The sequence below is a fragment of the Rhinoraja longicauda genome, chromosome 22 (assembly GCF_053455715.1).
Source record: "Rhinoraja longicauda isolate Sanriku21f chromosome 22, sRhiLon1.1, whole genome shotgun sequence".
Classification (NCBI taxonomy): Eukaryota; Metazoa; Chordata; class Chondrichthyes; order Rajiformes; family Arhynchobatidae; genus Rhinoraja; species Rhinoraja longicauda.
Window position 1 is genome coordinate 21,061,839 of NC_135974.1, and position 18,389 is coordinate 21,080,227.

General features: G+C 40.4%; 1 protein-coding gene across 4 annotated transcripts in view; it reads left to right on the forward strand.

The window, feature by feature from the left end:
• Positions 1-18,389, forward strand: part of znf335 (zinc finger protein 335) — a 61,115-nt gene that overhangs the window by 23,169 nt on the left and 19,557 nt on the right. For 3 of the 4 annotated variants that reach the window (XM_078418948.1, XM_078418950.1, XM_078418949.1), the window contains exons 10-15: positions 474-586; positions 1,387-1,405; positions 8,768-8,884; positions 10,092-10,168; positions 15,195-15,355; positions 17,254-17,483. In XM_078418948.1, coding sequence (XP_078275074.1) covers positions 474-586; positions 1,387-1,405; positions 8,768-8,884; positions 10,092-10,168; positions 15,195-15,355; positions 17,254-17,483 — 717 coding nt within the window. The remainder of the gene's footprint in view (positions 1-473; positions 587-1,386; positions 1,406-8,767; positions 8,885-10,091; positions 10,169-15,194; positions 15,356-17,253; positions 17,484-18,389) is intronic. The other variant, XM_078418951.1, reaches the window with a different exon arrangement.

Below are 18,389 nucleotides of genomic sequence, written 5' to 3' on the forward strand. Positions count from 1 at the left end.
TCAAAGTTGGCCTGGCCCCAATTCAGAATTTTAACACGTGGGCCTGCCCTGTCTTTATCCATAACCATCTTAAAGCTAATAGAACACTGATAGTTGATCCCAAAAGGCTCACCACAGACATTTCAAGTCAAAGGGTCTCCTTCCAAGCTATCATGTTCGTGTAAGAAAATAACTGTAGATGCTGGTACAAATCGAAGGTATTTATACACAAAATGCTGGAGTAACTCAGCAGGTCAGGCAGCATCTCAGGAGAGAAGGAATGGGCGACGTTTCGGGTCGAGATCCTTCTTCAGACTCTTTGTCTCTGCTTGTGCAGTGCTTTCAGTAGCAGCAGGAGAATCTTATAAATATTTTAATTCATATTTGGGTTACATGCTATGCAGACAATGAAAATAGATTGAAAGAGAATGAAGTTAACATACATTTAAAAATAAGGATTTTAATACTCTATTTGTTTTATAATTGTCACACAGGAGCACATGTTTAATCATGTTGGAACAAAGCCATATAAGTGTGAGGAATGTGATTATACAAGTGTTTACAAAAAGGATGTTCTCAGGCACTCATCAATACACACAAAGGAACGGTAAGCTAAAGCACAAACCTCTGTCTCATAAACCGTGGTACCAGATTAGTTTGAGCTTTCCAGTTGTTAATCCTAAATATGAAAGATTAGGAGAAGGAATTGTTTAGATTAAGGATGGGTAGATGGACTGAAAATGAGATTCAAACCAGAAAATGCTGGAAATATGTTGCATATTAGGCAGCGTCTGGAGAGGGAACAGAATGAATGCTTCAGCTGAATGTCTTTGCATCAGAAGGTGCTTGTACCCCAGTGCTTATTTCGACTGACTTAAGTTGTTGGACTTTTTTTGTATTTGGAAGGTGTGATGATAGTCAAGTGTCAATGTTTAGTTGAGAGATACAGTGTGGAAAATGCCCTTTGGTTCACTGAGTTTGCGCCGACCAAGGATCGCCTGTACACTAGTTCTACCCCACGCACGAGGGTTAATTATCAGAAAGCAATTAACCTATGAATCTGCATGTCTTTGGAATGTGGGGGGAAAACCAGAACACCTGGAGAAAACGCACATGATCACAGGGAGAACATGCGAACTCTGCACTGATAACATCTGTAGTCAGGATCGAACCTGGGTCTCTAGTGCTGCAACTCTACCGCTATGATACTGTGCTGCCCTTCAGTGTTGCAAGTGCTTGTGGAGATTCATTTGAGTCAGCAATCCAAACGAAAGGCCTGCAAATGTGATCGTGCATTTGAAAATAAGAACCCCTAAAAAGACAAATACGTGCTGGATTTGCTTGCTTATCCTTTGCCAGAGGTTATTTAATTTTGTGTGACATTGTTTTCTTTTTCTTCCTTTCCAGAAAGAAGAAAGCTGACCTGGTAAGCATTCATTAAGCATTAGCAAGATTTGAGCACACCTTATGGTTTTTCCTGATCTGGAAAGGGGACTCAAGGTAAAAAGAGCCATTATGAGGCAGTGATCATAATATGATGTTTTACTCCACAAATTGAGAGGGGGAAGGGAAAATCGGAAGTGTCAGTATTACAGTATAGCAAAGGGGATTACAGAGGCATGAGGCAGGAGCTGGCCAGATTTGACTGGAAGGAGGACGCATTGGTGATCATTTTCCAATATTCTATAGATTCAGGATCAGTTCCTGCGGATTGGAGGGTAGCTAATGTTATCCCACTTTTTTTGAAAGGAGGGAGAGAGAAAACGGGAAATTATAGGCCAGTTAGTCTGACATCAGTGGTGGGGAAGATGCTGGAGTCAATTATAAAAGACGAAATTGCGGAGCATTTGGATAGCAGTAACAGGATCGTTCCGAGTTAGCATGGATTTACGAAGGGGAAATCATGCTTGACTAATGTTCTGGAATTTTTTGAGGATGTAACAAGGAAAATTGACAGGGGAGAGCCGGTGGATGTGGTGTACCTCGACGTTCAGAAAGCCTTCGACAAGGTCCCACATAGGAGATTAATGGGCAAAATTAGAGCACATGGTATTGGGGGTAGGGTACTGACGTGGATAGAAAATTGGTTGGCAGACAGAAAGCAAAGAGTGGGGATAAATGGGTCCCTTTCAGAATGGCAGGCAGTGACTAGTGGGGTACCTCAAGGCTCGGTGCTGGGACAGCAGCTATTTACAATATACATTAATGACTTGGATGAAGGGATTAAAAGCACCATTAGCAAATTTGCAGATGATACAAAGCTGGGTGGTAGTGTGAACTGTGAGGAAGATGTTATGAGGTTGCAGGGTGACTTCGACAGGTTGTATGAGTGGGCGGATGCATGGCAGATGCAGTTTAATATGGATAAGTGTGAGGTTATCCACTTTGGTGGTAAGAACAGGAAGGCAGATTATTATCTGAATGGGGTCAAGTTAGGAAAAGGGGACGTACGAGATCTAGGTGTCCTAGTGCATCAGTCACTGAAAGGAAGCATGCAGATACAGCAGGCAGTGAAGAAAGCCAATGGAATGTTGGCCTTCATAACAAGAGGAGTTGAGTATAGGAGCAAAGAGGTCCTTCTGCAGTTGTACAGGGCCCTAGTGAGACCGCACCTGGTGTACTCTTGGAGTTTTGGTCTCCAAATTTGAGGAAGGATATTCTTGCTATTGAGGGAGTGCAGCATAGGTTTACTAGAGTAATTCCCGGAATGGCAGGGCTGTCATATGTTGAAAGACTGGAGCGACTAGGCTTCCAGTATACACTGGAATTTAGAAGGATGAGAGGGGATCTCATCGAAACATATAAGATTATTAAGGGGTTGGACACGTTAGAGGTAGGAAACATGTTCCCAATGTTGGGGGAGTCCAGAACCAGGGGCCACAGTTTAAGAATAAGGGGTGGGCCATTTAGAACTGAGATGAGGGGAAAGAATTCAGTCAGAGAGTTGTAAATCTGGAATTTTCTGCCTCAGAAGGCAGTGGAGGCCAATTCTCTGAATGCATTCAAGAGAGAGCTAGATAGAGCTCTTAAGGATAGCGGAGTCAGGGGGTATGGGGAGAAGGCAGGAACGGGGTACTGATTGAGAATGATCAGCCATGATCACATTGAATGGTGGTGCTGGCTTGAAGGGCCGAATGGCCTACTCCTGCACCTATTGTCTATTTTCCTCCTCTGTCTAATGCTTCTGGTATCGGAACTGTATTGTACCTTTCAATCCAAATGCTGAAAAACTGAGCATTTGATTGCGACTACATTGCATTTGTTTACTAATTGGTGTTTATTACCACTTCTATTATTTTGGACAAAGGTTTCATAAAATATGAATGACTTGGGTGAGGGAGTGGGAGATAAGAGGTAGATTTGAATTTCTGACTTGCATCTGAAGTCCTTTCATACACAGAAATGGTCCCAGTACGTGAATCAGGTGTTTGCTTCACGCCAGCCTTCACTTGCTCCACTTGATTCAACTGTTTCAGCACCTTTTTTTTTCTTCTCCTACACTCCTCACTCATTCTCTTCTTAAATATGTGTAATCTGTACTCTTAAATTGCCCTTTCTCAGAATGAGATCTTTTCAGCAATTTAAGAATCTAACTTCTTTTGTTCTTAAAAATATCTTTAGTGTATAGCTTTAACGCGAGAGGGACCAAGTTTAAAGGAGATGTGCGGGACAATTCCTTTTACACAGAGGGTGGTGACTGACTGGAACATGCTGCTCAAGGTGGTGGTTAAAGCAGATACGTTAGTGGCATTTAAAAGACGTTTGGATAGGCAAATGGATATGCAGGGAATGGGCAGATATGTGTTATATGCAGAGAGACTATGGTCTAGGCATCATATTCAGCACAGACATTGTGGGCTGAAGGTCCTGTTCTTCTGCTGTACTCTTCTATGTTTTATTTTCTGATATCCTAAATATTTAAGAATGAAGAAAACTATCAATTTAATAGATGGAATTTAAGGATTTTTTCCCCACATTACCTTATTTATTAATAACCTTTAGAGAAGGATCCCTGTTCGTTTCTTGCCTGTAAAACCTTTGTGTATACTTCTGAACTTGATACAGAATTATTCATAACTGTCTTTTGAATTGGCCTGATTGTATCAAGCCTCCACAAAGAACACCCTATAGAATATGATGATTCAAAAAGAACAAAGCAAGGTCTCAACCCAAAACATCAACGATTCCTTTCCCCCTACAGATGTTGTTTGATCCTCTGAGTTCCTGCAGCAATTTGTTTTTTATCCTCGTATTTTGCAAAACATACTTGGCTAATAAAATATGATTATGATCTCCATTCTATGTCCGTAATTGCGAGCTTTTTGTTAATCCTTTAAACTACAGAATGTGGTAGAAGTTGAAGTGAAGCTAAATGAATTTCCAAAGGAAGAAATTTATTATGGGCAATGCTCAATTAAGATTGAGAGCAACAGGGCACCATCAATCATAGATTCAGAGTTGGGTTCAAACTGTCATTATTCTGAAAAATAAAATCTTGCACTTCCTGTAAGTGTAACATTTACCTCTGTCATATTTTTTGAGTCTCCTTTAATCATGATTACATTAATTGTAATTGTGTCCAGATTTATTTTGACTAGCCTGATTTCCTGATGAATGAGTTGAAACATGTGACTAAATCCCATTCTAGTCCCGTTCAAAGACTCAGCTCCAGATCAGGCATAAATTTAGGAAGGATTAAACTTTGTTGAAATTAGATCTTTTGCAAAATGAAATTTGCACTTTTTACCTCTTGCATTGTAGTTGCTCTTTCAGATACAATGCACTTTCTGCAGTTCTGTGAAATAATTATTATAGAATGAAACTGCATAAAAAGGGTTTTTTATTGAATGATTATTCTCTTGATGGTTCAGTATCTGTTTATTCCCTAAACCTAATTATTAATGCAGTGCACAAGTAAACCAGAATCTGTTCTTCCTTTTATCCCCCAAAATTGATACTACTTCAGTTTGAATGTCTAGTGTTTTATTCATGATGTAGTCAAATCATACCAATGTAATAGTTTTAGGTCTAATTTTTGTTTCCGTTTTACCTATTTTTGATGACTGCCGTCATATTATGCAGATTCTTAAAGTCTGTCTCCAAATTCATTACTGATTTACCTTTTTGTTTGCTGATGTTTCTCTCTGGACTTTGAATATGTATAGGATAGTATAAGAAATAGTTTGTCCCTGTGGTCCCTTCTTTCCTGCTCCATTATTCAACAAGATGTGACATAGCTAACATTTTTGCTGCCTCCAACAAGATCCCACCACTAGCCTCATCTTCCAATCTCCACTGCTTTCCACAGACACCATGCCCTCTGCAACTCCTTGGTCAACTCATCCCTACCCACCCAAACCAGCCCCTCCCCAGGTACTGTACCCTACAACCGCAACACCTATCCCTATAATTGCTCCCTCGACTCCGTCCAAGGACCCCAAAAGTCCTTTCGGGTGAGGTAGAGGTTCACTTGTACCTCCAACCTCATCTATTGTATCCGCTGTCCTATTGCATCCACTCTCCTATATATCGGTGTGGACTCCTATATATCGGCGAGACTAAACGCAGACTTGTCGATCATTTTGCTGAACACCCCCGCTCAGTCCGCCTCGGCCTATCTGGTCTCTCAGTTGCCAAACTCTTTAACTCCCCCTCCCATTCCCATACTGACCTTTCTGTCCAGGGCCTCTTCTGCTGTCAGAGCGAGGCCCAACGCAATTTGACACCTCATATTTCACTTGGGCAGCTTACAACCCAGCGGTATTAATATTGCTTTCTCTAACTTTAAGTAACCCTTGCTGTCCCTCTCTCTACGTCCCTCCCCCATCCTAGTTCTCCGACCGGGTTAATTCTCCTGATTAAAGATTACTGATTGTATGCCTCATTGTCACCTTCCCTTCAGCTAATAATATACCATTCTACATTTCCTTGAGCATTGTCCCCTTTGGTGTTTTCACACCTTACCCTTCCATAGTTCTCTGTTTCCCTCTCCCCTGACTCTTTAGTCTGAAGAAGGGTCTTGATCTGAAATGTCACCCATTCCCTCTCTCCAGAGATGCTGAGTTAACCTTCAATGCTTCACCATTTCCTTGTGAGTTATTCCAGCGTTTTTGTGTCCATCTTCGGTGTAAACCAATGTTTCAAGGTCCAGGTCAGTATATTGTCATATGTACCAATTAAGGTACAGTGAAATTCGATTTACCATACAGCCATACTAAAAAAAAAAGCAATAAGACAAACAATTACATAAAAGTTAACATAAACATCCACCACATCGGATTCCCCACATTCCTCACTGTGATGGAAGGCAATAAAGTCCAATCTTCATCCTCTTTATTCTCCCGCGGTCGGGGCAGTCGAATCATCCAGTCAGGGCGATCAAAGATCCCGCAGCCAGTGATCGGAGCCCCTGTGTCGGGGCAGTCGAAGCTCCTGCGTCGGGGTGGTCGAAGTTCCTGCGGCTTGGAGCTCCCGACATCGGTCTCGAGCCAGGGACCACGAGCTCCACGATGTTAAAGTCTGCAGGCTCCCGGTTGGAGCTCCAAAGTTGATCCCCGACACGATGGTAAGTCCGCCGGCTCCCGCAGTTGGAGCTCCTGAAGTCGGTCTCCAGCAAAAGCCGCCAACTCCTCGATGTTAGTCCACAGTGCGGACGGAGATATGATACGGGAAAAAATCGCATCTTCGTCGAGGTGAGATTTTAAAAAGTTTCCCCCAACCCCACCCCCCACATAAAACAGGCTAAAGAACACTAAAACATACATTTAACACATACTATCAACCAACAAAGAAGGAAGGGACAGGCTGTTGATGAACCAGCATTTGCAGTTCCTTCCTACACATTATAGCTTTTCTTCATGTTCATAGGAGCAGACCTAGGCCATTTGGCCCATCAAGTCTACTCTGCCATTCAATCACGGCTGATCTATCTCTCCCTCCTAACCCCATTCTTCTGCCTTCTCCCCATAACTGACATCCATATTAATCAAGAAAAATATTGTTCTAATCTTGTTCTTGTTCTATTTTACTCCATCTCTCAATATCCTTCATTGATTTAGTATCTAACAACCAATCACATTAATTCTTGAAAATTGCCCTATGAGGAAGTGAATTCCTAAGATGTGCAATCCTCAGTGAGAAACATTTTCCCTTGGGCTAAAATGCCTAACTATTCTGAAATCTGACCTCCAACTCTAGAAAACAATACTCGTGCATTAAAAAGATCTGGTTATCTTAAACTCCAGTGTTTATAGTTGCATTCTACCCTATTCACCCCCCCCACCCCATCCAAGGAATCATTCAAATTAACTTTTTATTGCCTCTTGGATTTGGAGAAATATTACACTCGGTGTGAACTGCCAAATTACTCAAAGATTTCTTGTTTTCTTCAGTTATTTATTTGTGTAACATTTCCTAATCTTTAACTGATAATTAAAAAAATTCTGCGTTTCCCTTCCTCTGCATTATACTTCATCTGCCACTTTGCCCATTCATCTGCCCTGTCTACATCTAGTTTAGCTTATCATTATTTTTATTTGTCCCGAGGTACAGAGAAAAGCTTTTGTTTGCATATTATCCAGATAAAGAAAAGACTGTACATGATTACAATCAAGCTGTCCACTGTACACGGATATTAAATGCAAGATAAAGTCTGATTAAAGGTAGTTTAGGACCGCACTCTTGCTGATGAGAGGACCTTTTGGTTGTCTGATAACATTTGGGAAGAAAATGCTGAATCTGGAAGTATGCATTTTCAAACTTCTGTATCTCTGTTCCTCCTTGCAACTCCTTTTCCCAACTTAATTGTATTATCATGAATCTGATTATAATTATTTTCAGACCCCTCATCTAACTCAGCTCATTGTAAATAGTGCATTTCAACTTCTGTTAACCAGGCTCATTAAAAAATCAGGTGATTATTGGTTTAGCACTTATTTTTACTGGGACTCATTGTTTTATCAATAACTGTTCAACCTTTCGGTACACTTGGCTTGGTTGGATAACAATTGGTGGTATTCTCAAAAAATCCAATTCAGTTTTTGGATTCACCGATTTTCCTTGTAGCTGTTTATGGAAATAAATGTAGTGGCTCGCAGCAAGTATCCTAAAATTAGAGAATACAGTATCCGACTGTCCTCTTTAAAGGTTTTGCTCATCTTTTCAAATATTAAATGTGGCTTAGCTTTTTAGCTTGTTTTGTTGTTTCAAACGCCTTACAAATTGTTTTTAAATTCAGTGTGTGTTCAAGATAAACTTTGCATTGCTGATGAGATGATCAAATGTGAAAAGCTTTTGTATACTTAGTACAACTAAAATACACAATGTGACTCAACACCCTGTAGTTCCGAGGTCTCAAATTACCAAATGTAAATCCCACTACCCACTCCAGAGGCAGTTTAATGAGATCTAATCACATAAGGTGGTAAACTGTGCATTAGATAAGGAATGAAAGATTTAAACTAATAAAAAGCAAGTCAGAGAATAATTCAAACAATGATTAAAACATGGCATGCTCGGTTCAAAATGTTGACCTCACTTTGGTGCTCCAATGGATCTTTAATCACCTCTTGCCATTTATGAGAATAGGTCATTGTGATAACTAACCTGGCTTTATCTGTGTCTCCTAACTGACCCGCATATTTTTGTTTTTGGAATACATTTTGAAGAGTCAAGTCATATTCTAATATGATTGATCATAGTTAGACCAATGTGTAACAAATTCGGTATATAACAACTTTAATATGTTTTCTTAGCAACAATCCATCCTTGTTTTGAATTGCCTCTGCAGGTGCCCAAGGTGAATTCCTATCCTTGTCCTGTTTGCTATCGTGTCTATCCCATGCAGAAGAGACTAACACAGCACTTGAAAACGCACAGTGCTGAAAAGCCACATATGTGTGATAAGGTTTGAACATGTCTTCTGTTCTTCTCTGAAAATTAAGATCTAATTTTCCACCATAAAAATGTCTTCCTTATAAATTACTTGACCACAGTAACTAAATTTTATTTTGAAACTAAAGACTGTTCTGAGGCCATACCTTTTTTGGATATAATTGTACTACACATGTAAACACATTTTTGTCATGCTGCCAATGGATTTTGGGAAGCCTATTAACCTAAGACATACACAATAAGTGGGTGGGGCCTAATTGAGCATTGTGGAACAGCAACATTGGTGTACATGTCCAGGGATTCCTGGAAGCGATGATACAAGTAGGTAAGGTGGTTTCGAACATATGGAATCCCTGCTTTCGTTAACTAGGGCATAGAATATTAAAGATTATATATTATGGTACAATTTATTATGCATCAGCTGGGGGACTGTGTGCATTTCTGTTTGCCACACTATAAGACAAATGTGATTGCACTGTCGAAGAGGCAGAGGAGGTTTATCAGGTATGTTGCCTGGTGGTGGACCATATTGGTTATGAGGAGAGCTTAATGCTCACCATTTGTTTTCATTGGAGTGGAACAATCTAAGAGACCTGATTGAAATCCATATATACTAAAACTCTCGTTTGTTTGTTTATTTGTGATCGAACTACAGCCAAAGCGGTACATAATAGCTTGACAATTTTAGGCCCACCTTACTCACTGTCGTCGCTTTAATGGTAATGCAAGTAGTTTTATTGAAATCGGTGTTATATTTTTAGTTATTCACATTTTAAAGTTTAAATCTATCTCCTAGGGAGAGGGGAGGAAGGTGGATAAGGGGGGTTGAGGGGGATGGAGAAGGGAAGGGGGGTAGGAGAGGTTTGGGCCCAACGGGTCCACTTGGTCTAGTATAATTTTAAAATTATAAGGGGAATAGATGGGATCGATAATATTAACCTTCCCTATGGCAGAGGTGTCTTCTAGACGATGAAAGTTTAGCTATGAGCAATGATATTTGGAGGATGTCTGGGCAATTGTTTTTAACCCGAAGAGTGTTTGGAATTTGCCTGGGGGGGTTGTGGAGACAGAGGCTCACAATATTTTAGGAAGTATCACAAACACTGGAAAAGTGCTGGAAAATAAGATTTGTATGGGTCAGTGTTCATTGCTTGGCATGGGCCAAGGAATGCAGACGTTGACCACCTAACTTATTTACTACTTTAACCTTTTTATTGCAGTGTGGGAAATCATTTAAAAAGCGATACACATTCAAAATGCATCTACTAACCCACATTCAGTCTGTTGGGAACAGCAGGTAAGAATGTCTTCTAAAGCTACATTGTCATATGCTGATGGGTTGAGGAATTTTATTTAAAAATTGCAAAATCTAAAATAATTTAATTTCCCCCTTTCATAAATTTCCTTTGTCTCCTGGATGTAGTAAGGTGAAATTTTATTTTGTAGAGAAAGGAAAATAAATGTTTTAAATTAGTTCAGGGAAACTCTTCAAAGTAGAAACAGAGATCCCTAGTTGGACAGTACCAGAAGCACTAGTATTAGTTTTTCATAGAATGAAGCATACCATTGGCAGAATGACACCTGAATTCCAAGTTTCACATTACAAGATATTACATAACTGTAGTATTTCCTGGAACTTGGAAGTTATTGGGTATTTAATTGACTGCTTCAATGAGAATTGATAGAGTAGATAGCTTGTACTGATTCACTTTCCATGTTTTGAGTACTTTAATATATATTTTTTTCATGTAGCATTAAATTTACAACGTTTTTGATCCTTTAACAAAATGCAGATTTTAATTCATGTAAAATTAAAAATTTTGATCGAGTAGGCAAAGGTCAATGGTTAGTCTTTTAAGGAGTTTAACTAGTGAATGCATCAACAAGCAGAAAATTGTCAAATTTAAAATTCTCTTCTGCCAATGGCAATTCACCCTAAATCCATTTTTTTTTTAAAGTAAATTTGTGGTTGATAAATGTTGTTGTCAAAAAGTTTTAGAGGACGTGGAAATCCATATGGAGTTGAGTCATTTGTTATTCTATTAGCTGAGATAATGGATAAACAAGCAGAAGAGGTTTGCTCTGTACACTTTGCAGTTGAATATGTGCACCAAAATCGAGAGTGTGGCAGATTAGAGAATTGGGGGTTTGCATTACAGCCAAACATAATTTTGAGATGTATCCAAATGTAAATGATTATTCCAACTGGTTACTGTAGATTGGTTATTTCCTACTAACCAATTGTAACGCTTGTTAGTAGTTGCTCCGCCCAATATGCGATATATATTACCAAGAGCTTGCTTACGTAGGGCAGTTGGAGTAGCTGTTAGTTGCTGTGACGTCTTGCAGATCAATGCTGTAAGTGGACTTTAATAAATGTGTTGCATTTCGACGTGTGTACGACTCCACTCATTCATTACATGGTGTCAGAAGGGTTCTTACCTACTCGGTTCATGTTTATCGGGTTTTGTTTTTTACATTTGTTTTTTTGTGCCTGTTAACTCTGTCATGGCAAACTCGTCTCGCCGTCCTAGTCCTCTGATCTTTGACTCTGACATTGCTGAACGCTGGTGCCTTTTCGAGCGCGACTACACTCACTACATTCACATCGTGCATCGCAACAATCATCCAGATGTTTGTGCTTCCGTGCTGCTAAACCTGGCTGGTCCTGAGGCAATGAAACGTGCGGACCATTTTACTTTTCAGCCTGCTGTTTTACGCGCAGACGGAGAGATTCAAGTGCCTGCAGAAACGATTGATGACCCTGCTGTCCTACTTGCAAAGTTTAGACAGTTGTACGACTTTCCCTCGAACTCTATTATCGAACGTACCAAGTTTTTTGCTCGTATGCAACAAGTTGGCGAGCCGATAGTGTTTTATCAGTGACTTGAAACACAAGGCTGCACGCTGCCAATTTCAAGATTTATGCGATGAACTGGTCCGCGACAAACTCGTTGGTGGTATGCTTAATGACAAGGTGAGAGACGAATTACTTCGTAACACTAAACTGACTCTAAATCAAGCCAAACACGCCTGTCGCATTGCTGAAATAACTGCTTCTCACACTACGTCTGTGCTCTCTAGCCAGCGTGCCCAGTATAATGTTAACCTCACAGACTCGTCTTGTTGGAACAAGCGTCTCCAGCCTTACCCGCTCTGGCAGCGGACAAGGTCTGCTGCTCGATGTCCTAATTGTAGCTATTCTCATGCTCCGGCTCGGGAGTTCTATATTGCTTATGGTAAAATTTGCAATTTCTGCAAGAAATTCAACCACTTTGCAAAATGTTGCCGTTCCCGTGCGACTCAATCCGTCCCAAGGACGAGTTTGCACCTGTTGCACCATGAGTCTGCTGATAACAAAAGCCGAGGGTTTGCAGAGCCATCCCCCGCTCAGCTCTCTGAAAGTGAAGATAACAGTTCCGCCATCCACTCTCTCCTCCCTTCCTCTAACGAGCAACCTGACCCTGAGGTAACCATGTTTGTGAATAACAAACCTGTGACTGCTAAAGTTGATACCGGTGCGAAATGTAATGTCCTCTCGCTGGCTGCGTTTAAAAAGATACGTAATGCTGAACATATTGAAAAGGCCTCGGGCATGCTACGGGCCTACGGGGGTGAGGTTCTACACCCGCTTGGGCAAACTGATTTAAACTGCACCATAGACTCGCAGTCTCATACCCTGAACTTTTATATCATCAAGGGGGATTCTGAGACTGCCGCACCCGGTTCCTCCTCTACCGTGGTCCACGGTAGCCACCGACATATTTGAATGGCATGGGAAACACTATCTGGTTCTTGTCAACCCTTATTCGGGCTGGTTTGACATTGATCTACTCCAAACCGTCACATCTGAAGCAATTGTCCAGAAGCTGCAACGCCATTTCTCCGTGCACGGCTCCCCTGCACGCCTTCTGTCCGACAACGGTAGTCAGTTCACCAGCCAGCTTTTCAAAAACTTTGCACAACGATGGGACTTTCGACATGTCACCAGCAGCCCTGAGTTTCCGCACTCCAACGGACTCGCCGAACGAGCCGTCCGAAGCGCAAAACAACTAATGGAGCGTTCATACCTCGCTAAATCTGATGTCTACCTGGACCTACTCAATTTAAGGAACATTGCCAGGGATCCCATACTGGGTTCCCCAGCCCAGCGACTGCTGTCTCTCCAAACCTGTGCTGCCCTGCCTGTACCCCAGCAACTGTTGCAGCCACAGGTCTGTTCTCCGCCCGCGGTCCAGAAACAACTACAATTCAAACGCAATGCACCAAAACGTCTTTTCAACAAATCCAGTAAGCCACTTAAACCTCTCTCCAGTGGACAGGTCGTTCGCCTCCAGACCACCAAGGGCTACAGCTGTCTGGGTCACATCCACAGCCCTACCAAAGAACCGCACTCCTGCCTGGTTAGCGCGGACGGAGCCATTTACAGACGCAACCGTCAACATCTCCTTCCAGTGAAGGAACCACATCCTGCGACCACATCCAGAGGTCTCGCGTTTTGCATACCCTCCCATTACCGAGCCGGCTGCTCCACTACCAGAGACTGGGTCCCCCACCGCCTCTCCATGGCGTTCGGCACCCAACTCCACTACTTCACCACCTCCACCTGACGGGTCTCCGGTGCCGTCCCCGGTCACAACCCCGGTCCCCTCCCCATTCACTTCACCCGTGAAGGGAGGAGATGCGGATTCGTACCGCACACGCGCCGGTCGGGTCAGCAGGCCACCCATTAGATACGGCGATTTTGTGTAACCATCTATACTTCTTCATATGCGATATTAACGTTTCAGCTACTATAGTATTTAGCCACCATGTTTTCACGTATCTATTTTTTATTTGTTTCTACAAGGAAAGATGTAGATTGGTTATTTCCTACTAACCAATTGTAGCACTTGTTAGTAGTTGCTCCGTTCAATATGCGATATATATTACGAAGAGCTTGCTTACATAGGGCAGTTGGAGTAGCTGTTAGTCGCTGTGACGTCTTGCAGATCAATGCTGTAGGTGGACTTCAATGAATGTGTGTTGCATTTCGACGTGTGTACGATTCCACTCATTACAGTTACTCTGCAAATTTTTATTCTTTCAAATTCTTATGGTAATAAAAAACAATTGTCCCATATTCTCCAGGCAGTGCAGATCTGTTCCTTTCCTACTACTGCAACAAACCAGTTTAAGCACCTTAGGTTGTTGTTCTGGTCATTGACTTGCCAGCTTCCTCTTGGGTTGAGGATTACACAGAAACAGAGCAGAAACTGCACTGAGCGAAAGAAACAAAATTAAAGCTAAGAGGGAGGGAAAAAAAAGACCAATGTGAGTAGAAAATAGTAAAGGGCAAGAAAGAAACCAGTGCCTGCAGAAAGAGAATAATATGCCAGCAATGGAGAAGTGGTGCCTTGGGAGAAACTAGTATTTTTTTTAATAACCCGTTATTTCGAGTTTTGTCAGTTTTCAGTGATTTGTGAAATCAAGACATGTAAAATGAGGAATTGGTGAAGCATTGAAGCTAGAAAACACTGGCAGACAGAAGAAATGCATGCTAGTTTTACAATACAAATATTTTGCTCTGGTTACCAGAGTTTGTATCAAATGATTTTGAAACTCTATCTGTCTGTCAGCAAATGGTGTAAATGCACTAGGTAAATATCGTTTACTGTTTTGCTGTACATTTGCTTTATTGTTTGGGAATTTTGTATCACTAGAAATCTCGGTAATGTTAGACTCTGGAATGTGAAGGCTTAGGCAAGCAGTTTGGCTCTGGACGATAAGGGAATGATGGAAATATCCGGGTGGCTTTCCTTAAATTAGTTTATAAAAGGGGTATATTGAGAGCTATAATGGTGGGTAAATAGCTAAATTAGTACTCGTATGCCTAGACTCTGAATAAATGCAAATCCCTACCATGACGGCTGTGAAATTATTGTGAATTGCATTAAAGCTAATATCAGGAATAGACAAGATGTGTAGGAAGGAATTGCAGATGCTGGTTTAAACCGAAGATAGGCATATATTTAATATTGGGAATAGTTGCCCTGAAACTGCCAGATTGCTGTGAAAATCCAAATGATTCACTAATATATTTTGAAGAAGGAATCCTGCCATCCTTCCCTGGTTGGCCTACATGTGACCCAAGTCTTAAAGCAATGTGCATTGAGTCTAAACAGCCAGCTGAAATGGCCAAATGAGTCATTCAGGATCAATAGGGAATGGCCAATAAATATTGTTGCCCATTTCATGTGAACAAAAAGTATAATTATTGTTTTGGGAACTGCGTAAACAATGAGCAATATTTATATTATCTATCCTTTTGTTTTAATTTCTAGATTTAAATGTGAATTTTGTGACTACGTCTGTGAAAACAAGAAGCTTCTCCTCAACCACCAGCTTTCACATACCACAGATAAACCATTTAAATGTGATTTCTGCAAATATTCCACTATCAAAGAAGATTTCCTAGTTTCTCATGTTGCCATTAAACATACAGGTATGCTTGTAGAAAGGGACTTGCAATTGCAGTTAAATATTTTTCTTCTATCAAGAAGTTGCAGTAAACTGAAGGGTTTTTTAAATGATAGCCTTCTCTGTTTTATGTTTTGATCAATTACATGAATTTTAATAGTATCTTCTAAAACTGTGAAATATAAATTTAGGTGTAAGGAATGTCCCGACCCGAAATGTCACCTTTCCGTGTCTTCCAGAGATGCTCCTTGACTCATGAGTTATTCCAGCACTGTCTTCTTAAAATGTACAGCATCACTTTTGATATTTTGAGCACTTGTATAATGTTTTTCCATGTTGCATTAACTATCCAAGGTAATGAAACCTTTAACACGTTTCACACTTAACTGACATAAAATAAAACAACAGAAAACATTTTGATCTGGAAATTTCTTTACATGTTTTTTTTTTAATGTTGTCAAAAGATCCTCGTGGGTCACCCTGAAATTGGTTTGTGGAAATCCCATAAAAATCCATCTTCAGTTGCAAACTTCACAGAACAATGTTGTAGGTTTGCTTCTGGAACACTAAACTCTATTACTGTAATTGCAAGTAATGTAATCTGTCGTTTACTCACAGTTCTCATAGCAGTCAGCATTTAACCTTGCAAGTCCAGTCTCCAGCCAACTTTTAGAACATTGAACAGCACAAGAACAGGCCCCTTCGGCCAACAATGTCTGTGATGAACATTGTGCCAAGACCAACTCTTATCTGACTGCACATAATCCATACCCTCCATTCCCTGCATATCTATTTGCCTATCCAACTTCAATCACTTGGTAGCTCATATCAGGCACTCGGCATCCTCTATAATAAGAAAAAAACTCTCACCTTAAAGCTATGCCCTCTATTAGATTTTTCTCCATCCTGATAAAAAGGCTCTGACTGTCTGTATCTCTTAATTTTATTCCCTTCTATCACGTCTCCCCATAATCTCCTGCATTCCAGAGTAAACAATCCAAGTCTGTCCAACCTCTCCCTGTAGCTACTACCCCCTAATCCAGACATCATTCTGATAAATCTGCTCTGCGTCCTATCCAAAGCCTCCACACCTTTTCTATAATGGGGCAACCAGAGCTGTACGCAATGCTTCAAATGCAACCAAACCAAAGTCCTAAAAAGCTGCATCATGACTTCCTGACTCTAATACTCGATGTCACACCCTATGAAAGCAACAATAACATATGCCTTCTTTACCACTCTATCTATTTCTGTTGCCATAACATTGTTAAGGAGAAGTTGTAAGATCCCTCTGTACTTCCATTCTGTTAAAATTACACCAATCTTCCTTACTCATTCACTCCAATTCTTTGGCAATAAAAGTTAATGTATGATTTAGTTTTTCAATTACCTACTTTACGTGCACAATGATTTTTTGAAATTTGCGCACAAGGCCTTGCAAATCCTGTTATTACCAACATTTAATTTTCAGTTTTTCTTCCCGGTGGACAATTTACTTTAACTGCCCCTTGCCCGGTCATATTGCTGATCATCCTGAAACCATATTCCTTTGACTTTGTCCTATTTGAAATTATTTTAAAATTGCAAGGAAGAAGCTGATATGTTTTGCAGCAGTGAATCCCAAATGCAACAGCTGTATTTGGTGTGGAGATTTTCTGTGAACCAACTTACCCATATGTTTTAACCAAACTATATAAGACTACAAATCAAAACGCTACCTTATTGTTTCAAATGAGATATCCAAAGTTAAAAACCTTGCATATCAAATAGTTAATGTTGTACTGCATATTGAAATATGATGTTTAATATTCTTATAGAATTAAGTTCCTATTTAACCAAACTAGACAGTATTTTGACGATTTGGAGGAACACTGCAAAAAAATGTCTGGGAATTGCACATGTATAAATTCTACATTCTCTTAGGTGAGAAGCCGTTTTCCTGTGACCTCTGCCATTTCAATACAAAGCACAAGAAGAACCTGCGACTCCATGTCCAATGTCGTCACCCAGAATATTATGAGGATTGGGCAAAGATCCATCCTGAGGAGCCACCACGAAGGCGAAGGCCATTCTTCACACTGCAGCAAATCGAAGAGTTGAAACAACAACATGAGCAGATGCAGTCTACACAGGAGAGCATACGGGATACAATCGTAAGTGCAATACTTGGATTCCATTGTAGAATGCCCACATGTTGCTAAACTTATCTGTTGAAACTACGGCTGTTATATTCTTTGAATTATGGCTGTTGTTTGTGTGTGAAGGGTATTAAGTTTTAATTTGCTTATTGGGTAAATGTTACTATTGTTTCCCATTATAATTGGTTAGAAAATGTATCACAAACTTTGAATTAAATGCTCTGTACTTTGCAATTTTTCCTAATTAATCCAGACATATGCTCAATTAGAAATGGGAGGTAAACAGCCAGTTTCTCATTCTAATCTTTGATAATCCTTAAAAATACGTACCTGAAAAGCTCAAAAATTATACTTCCTAATCCAATCTCGTATTACTTATGTCAGTTCCAATAATTCCCCATGCCTTAATGGGCGCTCTTTAACAACATGAATGTTAAGATCATGTTCCCATTTCCAGCCACTACAGTTAAATAAAAATGGTTTTCTTTAACCAAAGATATTTCCAAAGAGCACATTCAATTTCCTTTAAAATTTGTTGCTATTTGTCTCCACTTGAGTAAAACTCCAAATAGTTTGGCACACTAAGAACTTTGGTGGTCACAGATTTTCCACGCTATTAGATGTTGTTCATATTTAATACACCATTCACGTTTTGGGATATTACACAGTATTATACATTTTCTGCTGAACCTAGTGTGTTTAAAGAGGCACAGGAAATAAGGTGCCATTCAGTTCAAAGAAAGCACAAGAACAGAAGCACAGTGAGTTAACGGAGAACACAGCAACCTTCAGCTGATAAGGCAGATGCTGAACCATCAGAGTTTCTGAATAAATGGATGCTGGATTGACTGAGTTTTTACAGGGTACATCTTTTAGATTTGGCTTATCACCTGCAGGATTTTACTCAGTAAGCTGTCTTTT